At 38.1% G+C, this 18,086-nt stretch overlaps 1 protein-coding gene across 1 annotated transcript in view; it reads right to left on the bottom strand.

Moving 5' to 3' along the window:
• LOC148945499 (glutamyl aminopeptidase-like) overlaps positions 1-11,231 on the bottom strand; it is a 146,255-nt gene extending 135,024 nt beyond the window's left edge. Inside the window, exon 1 of the mRNA XM_089099323.1 lies at positions 10,666-11,231. Coding sequence (XP_088955449.1) covers positions 10,666-11,231 — 566 coding nt within the window. The remainder of the gene's footprint in view (positions 1-10,665) is intronic.
• Positions 11,232-18,086: the final 6,855 nt, after the last annotated feature.

Raw genomic sequence — 18,086 nt, 5'->3', positions numbered from 1 at the left:
AAAATAATTGGAGGATAACTAACACCCCTCTGAAACCCACCATTTCCCCAAACACATCCAATCTAAATTTTGTGAAAGATATTTTGTTTGACATAGTTTAAAAGCCCAGAAATTAGGTTTTGAGGATGACCCTCTCCCCACAGCCCTCAGGGCAAGGGTCTTAAGTTATGCCCTGGGGGAATAAAAGGTTTTATTTACAAAAAGCGTTGTCGTAGAAACTTCAGAAAGGGCTCATTTGATTGAAAATTGAAAGGGCCAGTGCCCTTTTTGATAGTCGGAAGATATTGGAGGGCAACTAACCCACCTCTCACGCCCACCAGTTCCCTACCCGCACCCAATCAAACTTTTGAGATAGCAATTTTCTTAAAAGCACTTGAAAGTTCTGGAAATTAGGTCTGTGAGGATGACACCCGTCCCCCATTCCTCAGAGCAAGGGATGTAAGTTCTGTCCTGGGGGAATATAAGTGTTTATTGAAAGCGTTTTTGTAGAAACTTCAAAAGGGCTCATTTAATTGAACATGGAAAAGACCAGTGCCCTTTTTAATAGTTGAAAGTGATTGGAGATCAACTCACGCTCATCTCACGCCCACCATTTCCCCAAACACATCCAATAAAAATTTTGAGACGTGCAAATTTACTAAAATTTGTGAAAAATTATTTAAAAAAGTTATATGAGGTTTTGACCCCCCCCCCCACCACAGCCCTCTGTGCACGTTTTTTTAGTTAGGCCCGGGGGGGCTGTTATTTTTTTTTTTTTGTAAGTGTTGCTATATAAAATTAAAATATGGCTCATTTTATTGGTAATAAAAATAATTAGTGCCCATTATAATAGTTGAAAGTGATTGGAAGGCAACTAACACCCCTGCCACGGCCATCATGTATCAAAGCACATCCAATCAAAATTTTGAGATAGCCATTTTCTTCAAGGCAGTCAAAATGTCTTGAAATTACATCTTTGAGGTTGACACGCCCACCACAGTCCTTAAGGTAATGGCAGTAAGTTCTGCCCTGGGGGTTTATAAGGTTTTTATTGAAAGCTATGTTGTAGAAACTTAAAAAAGGGCTCATTTGATTGGAAATGCAAAGGGCTAGTGCCCCTTTTAATAGACAAAAGTGATTTGAGGGTAACTAACCCCCTCTCACGCCCACCTTTTCCCCAAACACATCCAATCAAAATCTTAAGATAGCCATTTTGGTCAACGTAGTTAAAAGTTTTTTATATATAGTTTTTGAGGATATAACCCCCTCAAAGCCCTCAGGGTAAGGGTGGTAAGTTATGCCCTGTGGGTATATAAGGTTTTTATAGATAGTGATACTGTAGAAACTTCAAAAAAATCTCATTCGACTGGAAATGAGAAGGGCTTGTGCCATTTTTAATAGTTGAAAGTGATCAAGGAGGCACACTTGTGCCTCTATAAAGAGGCAACCCACCACACTGTTAAGCGATTTCAGGTCCTAGAGGTCGCAGAGAGACGGCGGTAATCGCATTTTGTAGCCCAAGCTCAAACTAAGAAACTTGCAAAGTTTCATCCTCCTCCGACTTTATCTTCATGGGGTAAACTGGGCCAGAAGTTTTGACCCTCCCACCACAGCCCCCCTTTAACGTTGTCCGATTGGGCTTAAATTTAAAGGTTAAGTTTTCCTAGGGCCCGGGAGTTTATCCTCGAAATTTTAGCTAAATCCGATCACTCCTTCCCGGTTTTCAGAAAACCAAATGTAGCCACTTAAAGGTCATTTCGTTTTTTTTTTCTTATCCACGCCTACGGGCCACAGTTGTCAACTGATCCGAGTGAATGAGGACTAATTCGAAGCGGAATTTGACCTGTTAGGGTCTTTTGATATTTTCAGACCGAAAAAATTATACCCCGAATTTACATTTACAAAAAACATCGTTTTCCTATATTAGCCCATGTTAATTTTTCCCACCACAACCCCCCTTTAACGTTGTCTGATCGGGCTGAAACTTAGAGGATAAGCTTTCCTGGGAGCTTATCTTCGAAATTTCAGCTCAATCTGATCACTCCTTCCACTGTTTCCAAAAAACAAATATCAAGTTTTGCTTGCGTCAAAAATAGATTCCCATTACTAAAAACAAGTACAATTGTGTCTCTTTAGTGCAGCGGTCGAGACTCCTGACTGTCAGGCGGAAAACCCGGGTTCGATTCACAGTTAGAGAAAAATTTTTATATACTCCCCCCCCCCCCGCACACACCTAATGTGCAAATATATAGCCCAAATTTGTTTATAAACTATTATATATTCATCCTATTTTATTTTATTTTCATTAGCATTAATCAAACTTGACTTTGTAGAAGTGTCGGTATAATGCACCAGTACCGCCCCCAGCCAAACTAGTAGCTACAAAATAAAATAAATGAAGTTTTTTTTAAACACATATCGATCAGCAGTATAAGATAATAGATGGCTGTCAAGTTTTAATTACTAAGTCTAAGCACACAACAGTAATTTATTCAACGAGACTTGGCCCTCGTCTTTTATTGTGAATTTGATTTCACTTTCATTTAAAGCAAAAAAAAAACACACTGAACAGCTATCAACTTCAGCATTAAAATGGATTCTTTTTATAATTAAATAAAAAAAAAACAAGTTTTTTTAACTGTAAGTAATGAGTGACATTAAAACTTAAAACGAACAGAAACTATTCTGTATATGAAAGGGGCTGTCCCCTCCTCAACGCCTCGCTCTTTACGCTAAAGTTTTTCATTGTTTAAAAAATAATAGAGTTGTGAGACAGAGTCAAACTTTAGCGTAAAGAGCGAGGCGTTGAGGAGGGGACAGTCTCTTTCATATACAGAATAATTTCTGTTCGTTTTAAGTTTTAATGTCGCTCTTTACTTTCAGTTTAAAAAACTTGTTTTTTTTTTATTTAATTTTTGAACGTTTTTGAATAAATTCAGGTTTTGATCTTGGCTCACCGTACATGAATAATTAAAACAAAATTTTCATATTAATTTACTTTTATTTGCTTAAATGGCTTTCTCGAAACTTGTTTAATCTTATTTACGAAAGTTTTTATTAGTAATAAATATACGTAACCTACGAATTAACTTACGTAACGACCTTCTATATTCATATGTTTTTAATACGTTGATTAGGGGGTTCACCCCCTAGTCAATACCTTGCTCTTTAAGCGAATGTTCAAATTTTGTTCCAATTCTTTAGAAATGACCGCTTATTCACAAAGGCCGTTAATTAGAATAAATAGCTCTTATGAAAGTACTAAAAAATCTTTGGCTTAAAGAGCGAGGCATTGACTACGGGGTGAACCCAATTATATATGTAATATTTTCTGTTCGTTTAAAGTTTCGATGTTGCTGCTGTTGCAGTTGAAATACTTGTTTTTTCATTAAATTTATGATCTTTTTTTAAATAATGCTGGGAAGTCCGGCGTCCCCTTCATAGCAATGTCCCTTCCCCCATGAAAACTTCCTTCATGGAAAGATCCTCCCACACAACACCCGACCCACCCCCTCCCCCCCCCCACTACCAGGAAAAATCTCCCCTGAAAACTTCTGTATACTTCCCAATAACCAATACTATATGTTAACATTGGGTAAAGTTCATAACTTTCAGCCCTCCCCCCGGGAACTTCGGGGGATTAAGTCATCCTAAAAGACATACTTATAATATTTTCGAACATGCTGAACAAAATGGCTATCTCAAAATTTTGATCAGGTGACTTTGGGAAAAAATGACCGTGGGAGGGGGACTAGTTGCCCTCCATTTTTTTGCCACTGAAAAAGAGCACTAGAAATTTTAATTGCCCTTCGAATGAGCCCCCCAGCGATATTATAGGACCACTGGGTCGATACGATCACCCCTGGGGAAAAAACACAAAAAAAAAAAAAAAAAAAAATAAACACGCACCGTGATCTTTCTTCTGGCAAAAAATGCAAAATTCCACATTTTTGTAGATAGGAGCTTGAAACCTCTACAGTATAGTTCTCTGACACGCGTAATATGATGGTGTGATTTTCATTAAGGTTCTATAACTTTTAGGTGGTCTTTCCCCTTTTTTCGAAAATCAGCCAAATTTTCTCAGGCGCCTAACTTTTGACGGGTAAAATTAAACTTGATAAAACTTATATATTTGAAATCAGCATTAAAATCTGATTCTTTTGGTGTATCTATTTGTATCAAAATACCGTTTTCTAGAGTTTCAGTTACCATTGAGCCGGGTCGCTCCTTACTTACAGTTCGTTACCACGAACTGTTTGATGAGAGACTAGAAAGAACAAAATTGAAACACATGAATTTGGTAAGTTAATTTCACTGATATAATTCTTGGCCCCTTTACAGCACGCTTCAAAATACATATTTCGCTCTGAATATGTTCCAGGTAAATTTTTCGTTATTCATGTTATTGACTTACGAATAAAGTAAACATACCACTCGATGTCTTTTTTATGCTCTTTCAAAATATAATAATCATTTTTGTCGGAAGTGAATTTTACCCCCACCCCTATATATTCAGGGTATATATTTGCACATTAGGGGGGTGGGGATAATTTTTATTTCTGATATAAATGAAAGGTAAGTTTAAACTTTCCCCTCACCCCCCTAATGTGCAAATATATACCCTGCAATGGTATATATAGGGGTGGGGTAAATTTCCGACAAAAATGATTATTATATTTGGAAAGAGCATAAAAAAAGGCATCGAGTGGTATGTTTACTTTATTCGTAAGACAAAAATATGAATAACGAAAAATTTACCGTGTTCCATAGCAAATATTAAGTAATATTAAAAAGAGGAAGTAACTAAAAAGGAAATGATGGAACAGATATAATACAGAAACGAAAATAGGAAATGAATAATATCCTAAATAGGAATTGATATCGAAAAAGGAAACAAAAACAAATTGACCCTGAACGAGATCAACACAACTGATGGACAGGGTTGCCACCCGGTGAAAAAATCACTAGATTTTAGTAATTTTTTGGTTGATTTGGTGATTTTGTTCAATAATCTATTGCATTATGTGCTGATTTAGTGATTTTTCAGGCAATATAAAAAATCACAAGAAATAGTAATAAATCACTAGGGGTGGAACCCTGCTGATGGATTAGTTTGGATCACCCTGCGCCTAATTTGTCACCGTCATCAGTAACTGTAAGATACTTAGAGCCGCTTTCAACTTGCACCGTTCCTCAAGATATTTTTGAGCAAAATACAAAACTTTTCCGGTATCACTTGTGCGAAGTTGTGGCAAAAACCTGTCTTGCATTTCAATTTTCTCAGAAGTTCAGACAAGTTCGAAAGTTTAGCGAAAAGAAACTCATCAGTTGTATTGCCTAAAAATCAAGGTTATATTGCCTGCCTCATCAGGGTTATATAGCCTTTAAAAAGTCACTAAATGAGCACACAAATCACTAGATTGTTGAAGAAGATCACCAAATAACGTAAAAATCACTAAAACCTAGTGATTTTTTTTCGCCGGGTGGCAACCTTGAAACTCATGTGCTGAGCTCTGAAGGAGTTTAAGCTCAGTATTTACCAATGCTAAAGAAAAAGAAACTGAATAATATATGGCAAATACTAATTATGTGCTAGTATCTTAGTTTATTTTGGCGTTCCGGGGTTTTTCTGGTATTTTTTTTTTTAAGAAATTAATGTGCCATTTCAACCAAATATTGCTCAGCTTAACAATACTACTACAGTCGCAAAATTTCACTGCAACAATGCTACTGCCCGTTTGAAGATTTCGCAGCAAATTTTGGAAAAAGGATCTGGAATATCTTTGGTTAGCGGTTTTTAGCGACAAATTTAAATTATTACTCTCATGGCTTTGAAACAACAAGCGAGCTTCACTCTTTTGACTTCCAGCAGACAGTTTACAGCAAGTAGACATGTTAAAGAAGATTCCGATTCCAATTCTTTGGAGATTGCGACACAGTCACACGATACTCCATATAAACTTAAGTTGTAATTTGTCTTTCAATTTATATAGAAATTAAAGAGATTCTGGCATCTATCCTGTATTCACACAAAATGCGTTTGCTGAAAACGTTGCGATTTTATGGAATAGGGGCTACTATCTGGCCAAAGGTTTTCGAGACGTCAAAACGTCAAAACGTCATTTGTGACGTCATTTGTGACATTTGTGCTCTTTAAGACGTCAAAACGTCAAAAACGTCAAAGATGTCAACACAAGTGAATAAACATATCCAGAAAAGTAAAAATTGGTTTGAGAAATGTCACTATGTGAAATAAATATGAAATAAATTTAATAAAAATGAAGAAACGCCACTAGATCCTAAGTGAAGAGCCAGTGAGTGCAGTGGGGGCTGGGGGCTGGGCATCCTTTACTTTAACGCACCCTTCCGATTTGCTTTCCTCAGCTTTCTCAATGTACGCGTTTAGAGCTGCGTCGAATCTGGCTGAGCTTACAGAGTCAAGCCGCTGGCCCCCGTACCAAACCAAATAATCAGCAGTACTAGTACTCGAACCCAGCCCCAATGTATATAGAATTACAAGTTCTGCACGCTAACTACTCAGCTAGGATGTTCACTTGAGAAATCAATATTGAGAAACTCATTCGCTCTAAAATTTTATTAAATAAAAAAAAAAAAGTTTTTTAAACTGAAAGTAAGGAGCGACATTAAAACTTAAAACGAACAGAAATTCTGCTTTATATGAAAGGGGCTGTCCCCTCCTCAACGCTTCGCTCTTTACGATAAATTTTTTTATTTTTTTAAAAAATAAAGTTGTGAGACAGAGTCAAACTTTAGCGTAAAGAGCGAGGCGTTGAGGAGGTGACAGTCTCTTTCATATACAGAATAATTTCTGTTCGTTTTAAGTTTTAATGTCGCTCCTTACTTTCAGTTTAAAAAACTTGTTTTTTTTATTTAATTTTTGAACGCTTTTGAATGAATACAGGTTTTGATCATGGCTCACCGGACATGAATAATCAAAGCAAAATTGTCTTGTTAATTTACTTTTGTTTAGTTAAATGGCTTTCTCGAAACGTGTTTACTTTAATTTACGAACGTTTTTATTAGTAATAAATATACGTAACTTACGAATTAACTTACGTAACGAACTTCTATATTCATATATTTTTAATACGTTTATTAGGGGGTTCGCCCCCTAGTCAATACCTTGCTCTTTGAGCGAAAGTTCAAATTTTGTTCCAATTCTTTAGAAATGACCGCTTATTCACAAAGGCCGTTAATTAGAATAAATAGCTCTTATGAAAGTACTAAAAAATCTTTGGCTTAAAGAGCGAGGCATTGACTACGGGGTGAACCCAATTATATATGTAATATTTTCTGTTCGTTTAAAGTTTCGATGTTGCTGCTGTTGCAGTTGAAATACTTGTTTTTTTATTAAATTTATGATCTTTTTTTAAATAATGCTGGGAAGTCCGGCGTCCCCTTCATAGCAATGTCCCTTCCCCCATGAAAACTTCCTTCATGGAAAGATCCTCCCACATAAAAAACTCCCACATAATCCCCCGGGAACTTCGGGGGATTAAGCCATCCTAAAAGACATACTTATAATATTTTCGAACATACTGAACAAAATATCTATCTCAAAATTTTGATCAGGTGACTTTGAGAAAAAAATGAGCGTGGGAGGGGGCCTAGTTGCCCTCCATTTTTTTTGGTCACTTAAAAAGGGCACTAGAACTTTCAATTTCCATTCCAATGAGCCCTCCCACGATATTCTACGACAACTGGTTCGATACGATCACCCCTAGGAAAAAAAAAAAAAAAAACAAACAAATAAACACGTACCCGTGATCTTTCTTCTGGCAAAAAATGCAAAATTCCACATTTTTGTAGATAGGAGCTTGAAACCTCTACAGTAGGGTTTTCTGATACGCGGAATATGATGGTGTGATTTTCATTAAGGTTCTATTAATTTTAGGGGGTCTTTCCCCCTTTTTTCAAAAATCAGCCAAATTTTCTCAGGCGCGTAACTTTTGATAGGTAGAACTTGATGAAACTTATATATTTGAAATCAGCATTAAAATGTGATTCTTTTGGTGTATCTATTTGTATCAAAATACCGTTTTCTAGATTTTCGGTTACCATTGAGCCGGGTCGCTCCTTACTTACAGTTCGTTACCACGAACTGTTTGATAGTCTACGGCAAATAATTACAAGAAATTTCGTTTTTCTTTTCAAAAATGGAGTATTCTTCTTTTATTTTGCACTTGCAGTTTTTGTTTGGTAACATGAGCCTACCCTAAAAGGTATGGTGATGAAAACGGACAAAAGAAATAAATCGATACTGCAGCGTTGAACTGGAATACGGTCAATTTTTATTACTATACAACTTTTAAGAAGTTTCTACCTTACTGTGAGAGCTTAAACAGCTAGAGCAGTCCAGAGAATTCCTTGATCAAGGCTTTGCGAGGGATATTGGTTAATTTAGGTGCCAAAAAAACATTGTAGGAACAAAAGATGAGAAAATTCGATAATTGGTTTGGTTAAATTTTAAGAGCAGAAATGGGAGGGTTGGCGTGGGAGGGTGGGAGTGGAAGGGGGATTAGTTGCCCTCAAATCACTTTTGACTATAAAAAGGGCATTAGCCCTTTCTGTTTTCAATCGAATGAGCCCTTTTCAACAGCCCTTTTCAACTTTTCAACAGTATACAACAGTATTGTCTGTTGTCCTTAAATCGCGAGCGTTGTGAACAGTATACTGTCTGGAATCCTGCCGTATAATATGGATTTTTCGTTTCTTGACAATCTGGATACACAGTCTGACTTTCTTCAAACACAGACAAGGGTCTCTTGAGAACTATAGCCCTGGTATCGTCTCTTCGTACATTGCGCCCCAAAAGCTAACCTCTAAGCGGTTGCTTATTGCTACGGTAGCTATATACCAAGTGTCCTAGCAAGTTTCACCCATTTTTCCAAAAATCTGTCAACGTAAGCCCTAAGACCCTGGCATCATCTTTTCGTACCTAGAACCCCAAAAGCTAACCTTTAAGCGGTTGCACATTGCTATGGTAGTTTTTGAGCGAGTGCCCTAGCAAGCTTGACAAATTATTTCAAAGAATCACGACAGATACATTAAAACAGCCAATTTTCTTTTATTTTAGCTTCACAGTTGTCGAAATCAAAGCCTTATTAGCAACGATATCTATCCGCCTCCAAGATGTTGCCTATGTCAAAGCTTAGCTCACATTAAACCTAGACCTGTTCACAATGTGATCCAGTTAAATTCTGGAGCTGGCTAGAGCCAGCAATTAAATTAGAGAATTTCTTTATCAGCCCATAGCCACAGAGTTTTATTTAATAGTTGTACAGGAATGAAAACTGCATAAAAATTTAAGCGTACGGTCAAACATCGGGGCAGAGAACGTCGGAGTCCTCCCCCCAATTCTAAATTTTCCGGAGTTTCGAGGTACTTCTTATTCCAGGTAATTAAAATTTGTGGTTTTTTTCTTATTCCTCCCCCCCTCAAAGAAAATCACAGCGTACGTGCCTGAGACAATCAGATAAATAATGCGCCCGGTGGTAGCTGAACCTCGATGTCAACTAAATCTCATTATGGATCGACCCTTGCTAGACATTAAACGCTTTTGCTTTGCCAACATTTTTTAGCAGTGACAAATGTACTTCATCATTAAAAACAGAGTAAAAAATAGAGCAGTGACAAATGTAGACAGTCACAAATGTCTGTTTTTAGCGACAAATGTACTTCATCATTAAAAACAAATAAAAAACAGAGGTTGATAAATTAAATTTCTATTTCAATTTCCTAATGAAGAGACATTTCCGTTTCATTGGTATTTTAAAGACAAACCTTTGAACTTTGTCTTATTATTCAGGGCTACTTGGTTATATTCGGATTGAGATTCAAACTTTCCTTCTGCTGATAACCCAACTATCAACCCGAAGCCCTGTGTTACCCCCGTATTACCACCCCGTGGGATTTTTATGATTCCCTTTCGGCACCTCATTTTATTACCTGATGTCCCACGGTTGCAGTATATTCATGATCAGTCGAAAAATCTGTTCAAGTCATAACCACGCGAAGTTAAACTACACTAAAGCAAAAGGGGGTGGCCACTCCCTCGATCCGTCCCTGTATGTATAGTCAACCTCCAATATCCTTCCAACGGGCTAAGAATATTTTTAAATAAACGTAGACACGGAGAAAGAAGGGGCAAAACCAGAGTTTCTGGTATGTTTTATGTTGATCCAAACTAGTAAATTTTCTTCACTCATATTTTCAAAAGCATAGTAAAAAACTTATTTTGAGAGGAAAGTCTGGTTTTCTAACGTAAGAAACGAAAAAGAAAGAGCTTAGAACATTTTTGACTGACTACATCCTCGACTTCGGCTCTATTGTCCAATATTATATTATTCCAACAATATTGTTTTGTTTAAGAATAAATTTATAAGAGAAACAAAAAAAAAGAAAGAAACGGACCCCTTCTTGGAAATGTAATCATGTACTGGGAATTTCCCAGTTTTCATTTTGAATTTATTTTATTTTTCATGTGCTTTTTGGAATTTTTTCTTGCTTTGTTTGATAGTGTAATTAACTTCTATGAGTCCTGAAACAGGTAGTAAGTTTATAATTTATTTTAATCATGCTGTCAAAAATATCGAAAAAAAACACACTAATTTTCAGAGGATAGCCCCATTTTCTAACGTAAGAAACGAAAAAGAAAGAGCTTACCGTTTTTCTCCTTTGTCGTTGGTATATTCACTCTTATACAGTCCAACAATCCCATTCTTTAAGTTACCATTGAATTTCAAATTTACGGTATAATTTCCGGCTGGGATTTCAGTCGAAAACTCTATAACCCAAAACTCATTTGGTGTGTACTCAAAGGCTCTATTAATTGGCGGGAAATGTGTGCTTTCATCATCAGATACTACAATAGTTTCAGTTATTTCCAACAACTTAGTATGAATAAGAATATATGTTCTTGGTGACTGTACATCAAGTTGAATGGATACATAGCCACTAAATAGGTCAGTCTCTAAATTTGGGTGGAGATAAACATCATAGTGGATTGGTATTACATCCCCAGGTAATCGGTATTCTTTCTCCCATGGTTCCGTTGGCGCCATTGTAGTGGGTACGGTACTTCCTTCTGTGCCTGGAGGAGGGGTGTCGGTATCAGTATAAACTACATATTTATTCAAAGCAACGCCAAGACCTGTGCAAATAAGAGATAAAGCGGCGACAAGAGACACGAGAACAAGTGTTGTTCTTTGGACCTCAATGTGCGAGCCCATTCTAACGACTGACTCGAATTAATGACTAGACGCATAGAAAGAGAGCTAAATTGTGTAAACATAACTGGTTTTATAGCCTAAAATAAATACTGCAAGAGTAAACAAAACAGATATACTATGTATATTTTCTCTGAATTCAAAGAAAGCAAAAAATAGAATATTGCACAAATCCTTGATTTGGATGCCGTTTTCAAGAAATACAACTCACTGCGAAATATAGCTAGGAAATATTTAGAAAATTCCAATTGGATTTTAATATAACGTCAGTCGGTTATCAAAAGCTCGTACCTTCATAATTGCAAACTTCCAGAAGAGCAAAAAAACTAACAGCTTTTTTATTTCGCCCTCTGATGACCGTAACCCAAAAACGGATTCACTTGTAAAACCAACACATATCAATCCGTTTTTGCTTTACAGTTATCGGAGGGGGGAATAAAAAGTTGTGAGTTATTTTTTTGTTCTTCTGAAAATTTATAATTACGGAGATATGACATTCTGATACCCTACTTAGGATAGATCACTCGGTGAAAAGAAGGATAGTTTTTTAAACCTTTTTCGCAAAACAACTTCAATTTCACTTTATTTTGTTTGCCAAACTTTCTTGCATACTAATAAGGACAAATTATTCTATTAGCGTCAGGTTTGTGTATTTTATGGTAAAAGCATGAAATTTGGCAGACATATGCAGAAAAATATGGAGAATCTGACTGGGGGCAGAAAAGCATTTTCCGCGTAATTATCGCGCCGTTTTGCGTTTTTCCGCGTGGGAAAAAATAGCCGACTTTCAGAGTGGGAAATGTTTCCGATCAGAGGGCTGTTTCTGCGTAATTTGTCTCTCCTGATCCCAAAAATGTGCTTACTTTTTTCGTTCAACTTCTGGTTACTGAGTTATCATCATTTTCATCACAACACTCCATACACTTCTGAGTAATTCCCGCTTTCGGACTTAGTATTTTTCATCGTAATTGCATAGAAACTGGTGTACATGTTACGAAGAATGTGAAGAATCGACTAAGTCGCAAATTCAAATTTGTCTCCGCGGTTCCGCGCTACTTTGCGTTTTTCCGCGCGAAGAAAAAAACGCGAATTTTGAGAATGAGCGATGACCGAGTTTAAGATCTCTTTTCTGACTAATTCGAGTCTCTAGATTTCAAAAATGTGGTTATTTTTGCAATCGGATCCTTGGTTCAGGATTTACCAGTTTCATAACCACGGCTTCTATGCCATACTCTAACAAGAACTCATACCCTCCCTACAACATTCCGAAGGAAATCATACGTTTTTGACTGTAAGTAGTTAATTACCCATTCAGATCTCCTCAAAAAGCTTTCAGTAAAAAAAAAATAATTTATTCAAGTCAAACAGCTTGACTTAAGGAACTTCGGACGTAAGAAGCATACTATCATGATGATAAAATGTAAAACATTAAACCACTTCAGGTATTTCAAAATAGTTAAACAATCACATGGTTCATAGGAATGAAATAGCCGATTCCCACTTGTTTCATCATAAGGATTGCTAAAAAAGAAAATGAGGTTCTCACGGACAGGATACAGGTCGGAATCAGCTTCTAACAATTAAAGCTAAAAAAAGCGCACTATTGATTGTACCGATTATCACAACCTTTGCACGAATAGAGATCTGTGCATTTAAGGGAAGCTTTTGCACATTTGGACCAATTTGTGCACTTTTTTTTACAGCCACACTTGAGCAGTTCTTTACAAATTGTCGCTGCCTCAGGAAGACTAGTCTAGAAAGGCTACCAGCTTCACCCAACCGTATAAACCTGGATCCAGTTGGGAAAGTTCCGGACAAAACGATGATGCCCATATCTGGGCCTGCAAGTAAGCGCGTTTGGTATGCTGTTCAAGAGCAGCCGCTGTTAGGGTCAGTCTTTCCATTCCGGCTGTTTTTCGTGTGAAAAGCTCCTTCCGCAGACTGTTCACTTCAGACATGCCGCCTGATTTTTCGTAAAGAAAGACAACGAATCGCTGGATGTCTGTAAAGTGACAATCTGGGAGCGGGACTCCTGATGTACTCAGAGTGTCGAAAGTCGGAAGAATAGATTCCTCAGCTTTCCATGAAAAGCAAAAGAAGAATTCGTATTACATCGAGAGAAGGCATGCAAAAAGAAAAGTCTGCGAGACCTGTCAGGTCCTAGAGGATATGTAATATCGTGAATGGGCAGTATCTTCGTCTTTGCTCCATGCCCATAGATGAAAAACCGGTTTTCAATCTGAAGGTGCTGGAACAAAGCTGTTGCAATCACAACTACATCATAATCCACAGTTCTGATGGCTATGAAGTCATATTCAAACTGGGCCTGATCGAAGGCATGGAGCGGCACACGATTGTCACCTTCTTGGCGGTTGGTAAGTGTGAGGCCTTTGCGAAAAGCTATATCGCGCGTTAAAATAACTGCGTCTCCAAGAGTGGCCACTACAAAGATGTCCTGCAATTCCTGGATTACCATAGTTGCCAAAAAATGGAAGAGTCGACTTTTGTTCTCAGTTGATTTCAAAAAGTCACGCCAAATCGTCCGAGGAATGGGGGTTCAGTCTGTGATTTACACGGCATCAGACGAAGTTCCTCTGTGTTCACGCGCTCCGTTGTTTAGGCTATCGTTAGTGTAGATGTCAAAGACGAGGTCGATCCTTTGAGCGGCGGTTTGGGACTGTTGCATTCTAATGTAGGTAGCGAAGTTCGAGCGAGCGTATTCACCCAAACAAATTCTAGGCTTAGGAACGATGAGGTGTTCTAGAACAGACCCTTCTAGTACAATTGATTCGACGGTTGGGAGACTGCTGGGCAGTGGCTCTTCAAGCTCTGTCATCAAACAGTCAACTATTTCAGGTTTTTTTCCAAACCGCAGCTTGCCGTACGTCTCCGAGAGTGGGCACAACAAAGATGTCCTGCAATTCCTGGATTACCATAGTCACCAAAAAATGGAAGAGGCGACTCTTGTTCTCAGATGATTTCAAAAGTCATGCCAGATCATCCGAGGAATGGGGGTTTGGTCTGTGATTTACAGGGCATAAGACGAAGTTCCTCTGTGTTCACTTGCTCGGTTGTTTAGGCTGTCGTTAGTGTAGATGTCAAAGACGAGATCAATCCTTTGAGCGTCGGTTTGGGACTGTTGCTTTCTAATGTAGGTAGCGAAGTACGAGCGAGCATATTCACCGAAACTAATTCCAGGCTTAGGAACGATGAGCTGAACTAGAACAGACTTCTAGTACAATTGATTCGAAGGTTGGGAGACTGCAGGACAGTGGCTCTTCAAGCTCTGCCATCAAATAGTCAACTATGTCATTGTTTTCAAACCGTAGCTTGCCGTACTTGGACAGGGAAGGTGGAAAAGGCTGGTTGTTGTGCTTGAAAAAGTAGGCCAGGTCTGCCCCTCTACCCTTACAGCCTATATACAAACGAATGAAGAGGCTGCAGTTTGACTGCATGTACTTTACCTGCAGCTGAGACTTGGAGGTAGATTTGTAAGTTATGCCCTGGGGGCATATGATGTTTTTATAGAAAGCATTGTCGTAAAACTTCAAAAAGGGCTCATTTGATTGAAAAGTGAAAGGGCTAGTGCCCTTTTTTATTTTTTGAAAGCACTTGGTGGGCAACTACCGCCCTCTCACGCCAACTATTTTCCCAATCACATCCAATCAAAATTTTGAGATGTTCATTTTATTCCCCGTTGTTAAAATTTCTGGAAATTAGGTCTTTTAGGATGACAATCTCCTCAGATCCCTCAGAGCAAGGGTTTTAAGTTATACCGGGGGGGGGGGAATATAGGGTTTTTATAGAAAGTGTTATCGTAGAAACTTAAAAAGGGCTCATTTGATTGCAAATTGAAAGGGCTAGGGCCCTTTTTAATAGTCAAAAAATTTCTGGAAGATTTTGAGGATGAAACCCCCCCCCCAAACCTCTTAGGGCAAGGGTTGTAAGTTATACCCTTGGGGCATATAAGGTTTTTATAGAAAACGTTTTCATAGAGACTTAAAAAAGGGCTCATTCGATTGGAAATTGAAAGGGCTAGTGCCCTGTTGGGGTTTCACCCCTGTTTCTTTTCTTTTCAAATAAATGATCTGTTTTCGTTCTAATTACATTTGCTTAGATTTGCCTATAGTATAATTTTCAATGACAATTTAAAAGTCTCGTTGCTAAGCGATAGTTGTTTTGCAATAAGTAAGCTTTGAACTAAATTCTATTTTGGACTTCCTGGTTTGAGTCATTGAATAATAGGGCTGGGAAGGCAGAATTGGTTTTAAATGGGGATTGAGATGATTGGCGGGGCAAGCGAAGGTCCACCCCTATGAACACTTGTATACAGAATATTATTTTTGATTTAGTCTGCGTTTAGACCCCGTTCGGGGAAACATATTTTTGTGTTATTATTGTGACCGTTTGGAAGAATACAAGTAAGATACGAGGCAGGGTAGGAATAGAGTTACGAGATACCGGCATTATTATATTGACAGGGGGGTTTGTTACCTCCAAGGAGAGAGTTAGAGATTTTCTAGCCGTAACCCAGGGCGGGTACATTTGGCTTTAGAAAGTGGCCATTTGACCACTCGATCGCGTTATCATACCCTAGGACAGTGTATACTGTAAATAGGGTGGTACCAAACCCGATATTTGCAGAACCGGTGTGGTAGACGCGGACACCACATTATAATTTGGGGCCGGGGCTTTCCCCTCCAATAAGTGGTGACACCCGTACCTTACACACCCAATAAGTGGTGGCAGCAAGAAAAGGTCATATCATTAAACCTGATAGTAAAAGAATTCCGTGTTTTTGAGGAGACAAGTTGAGTTAGCCTACATAGTAGCCTATTCCGGTTACATATAAAGAGAAAAAAAACGGAATCAATTAATAGAATTATGAAGATCTATTATGGGCTGTGCCTTGTTAGATCATAATTGGAAAATTTACCAATCAATAAATCGCTCAACTAATTAATGAGAAAAAATATAAGGCTAATTGGCACGCAGCAATTTCTCGCGAGAGACCGGAAGTTACATGGGTGAGAGAGTTTTTATTTAGAGTGAAGAAGTAGGCTATTTTGAAGCTAACGGAATTTTGAAATATTGTCGGACAGATATAAGATTGACTTAAGACCGAGAAGGGCGAGGGAAGCCCATAGAAAAAGTAGGAAAATAGAAAGAAAGGCTAATATGGAGGCCTTTGAGAAAGAGCACCGAGAATATAAGAAAAAATGCAGGCTGAGAAAGATGAAATTAGAAAGAATGGAAAAGAGGACAAAAGGGCTAGAGTAGCCTATAAAGAAAGAGACATGGAAAAAAAGAAACGTAGAAATGAAACAGAAAGAGGAGAAAAGGGCCATATGGAGGCTTTTGAGAGGGATCAACCGAAAAATTCCTGGTTCGTGGATGTATGGAGACCAACTAACCTTAATAAATATTTAGACCAACTAACCTCAAAGATATTTAGCAACCAAAATATTCTAACAAGAATCACTTCTAAAGGCATTAATAATAGCCATAGGGAGAATTTGAGAAAACTAGTAGAATTCAAAGAAGCTAGTAGGGCAGAAGATATTGCTTTCAAAATCCTTACGGAGGCCGATAAAAAGCAATTACAAATATTTGAAGAAATTGTTGAGGAAAACAAAAAAGAACGGTCGGCAATTGTTCAATTGTTTTGCAATAAGTAAGCTTTGAACTAAATTCTATTTTGAACTTCCTGGTTTGAGACACTTAATAATAGGGCTAGGAAGGTAGAATTAGTTATGAATGGGGATTGAGATAATTGGCTGGGCCAAGCGAAGGTCCGCCCTTATGAACGGTTGTGCATAGAATTTAATTTTTGAGTTAGTCTGCGCTTAAACCCTATGCGGGGTGATATATTTTTGTGTTACAATTGTGACCATTTGGAAAAATACAAGTAAGGTATCTTCTACAAACTATGCACTAGTTTCCATAACCCAGTCAGGGTAGGAATAGAATTACGAGATATCTGCATTAATATATTGACAGGGGGGTTTGTTACCTCCAAGGAGAGAGTTAGAGATTTTCTAGCCGTAACCCAAGGCGGGTACATTTGGCTTTAGAAAGTGGCCATTTGACCACTCGATCACGTTATCATAACCTGGGACAGGGTATACTGTAAATAGGGTAGTACCGAACCCGATATTTGCAGAACCGGTGTGGTAGACGCGGGCATCACATTATAATTTGGGGCCGGGGCTTTCCCCTCCAATAAGTGGTGACACCCGTATATTACCACGCCAGTGGCGTTGTGGCCTACCGGTATAACACTGGTGGCTAAATACCAAGAACATGCTTTTTTTAATAGTCGAAAGTGATTGGAGGGCAACTAGCCCCCTCTCAAGCTCACCATTTCCCCAAACACATCCAATCAAAATTTTGAGATAGCCATTTTGTTTAACGTAGATGAAAGTTCTGGAAATTAGGTCTTTGAGGACGACACTCCCCCAAGAGTCCTCAGGGCTAAGGTTTCAAGTTATGCCCTGGGGGCATATAAGGTTTTTTTTTTACAGAAAATTTTTGTGTAGAAACTACAAAAAAAGGCCACTATAGTTTAAAGCTGACTAGGCTGGTGCTGGGTTTGATAATATTGTTGAACCTTAATGAAGTACAAATGACCCCCCTTTCACACCCACCATTTTCTCCACACACCTCCAAAACACATCTTAAGGTGGCCATTTTTTCAATGCTCTTTACATTTCTGAAAATTATGTCTTTGAAGATGATACACCCCCCCCCCACATCCATCCGGGCAAGGGTTGTTAGTTATGCCCTGGGGCATACAATGTTTTTATAGAGCATTGTAATAGAGACTTCGAAGGGCTAGTCCCCTTTTTAAGAGTCAAA

This window comes from Artemia sp. Qi Xiang Cuo, chromosome 13, assembly GCF_049724085.1.
Source record: "Artemia sp. Qi Xiang Cuo chromosome 13, ASM4972408v1, whole genome shotgun sequence".
In the NCBI taxonomy this organism is placed as follows: domain Eukaryota; kingdom Metazoa; phylum Arthropoda; class Branchiopoda; order Anostraca; family Artemiidae; genus Artemia; species Artemia sp. Qi Xiang Cuo.
The sequence above is the reverse complement of the archived record's forward strand: the minus strand, read 5'-3'. Positions and strand labels throughout refer to the sequence as shown.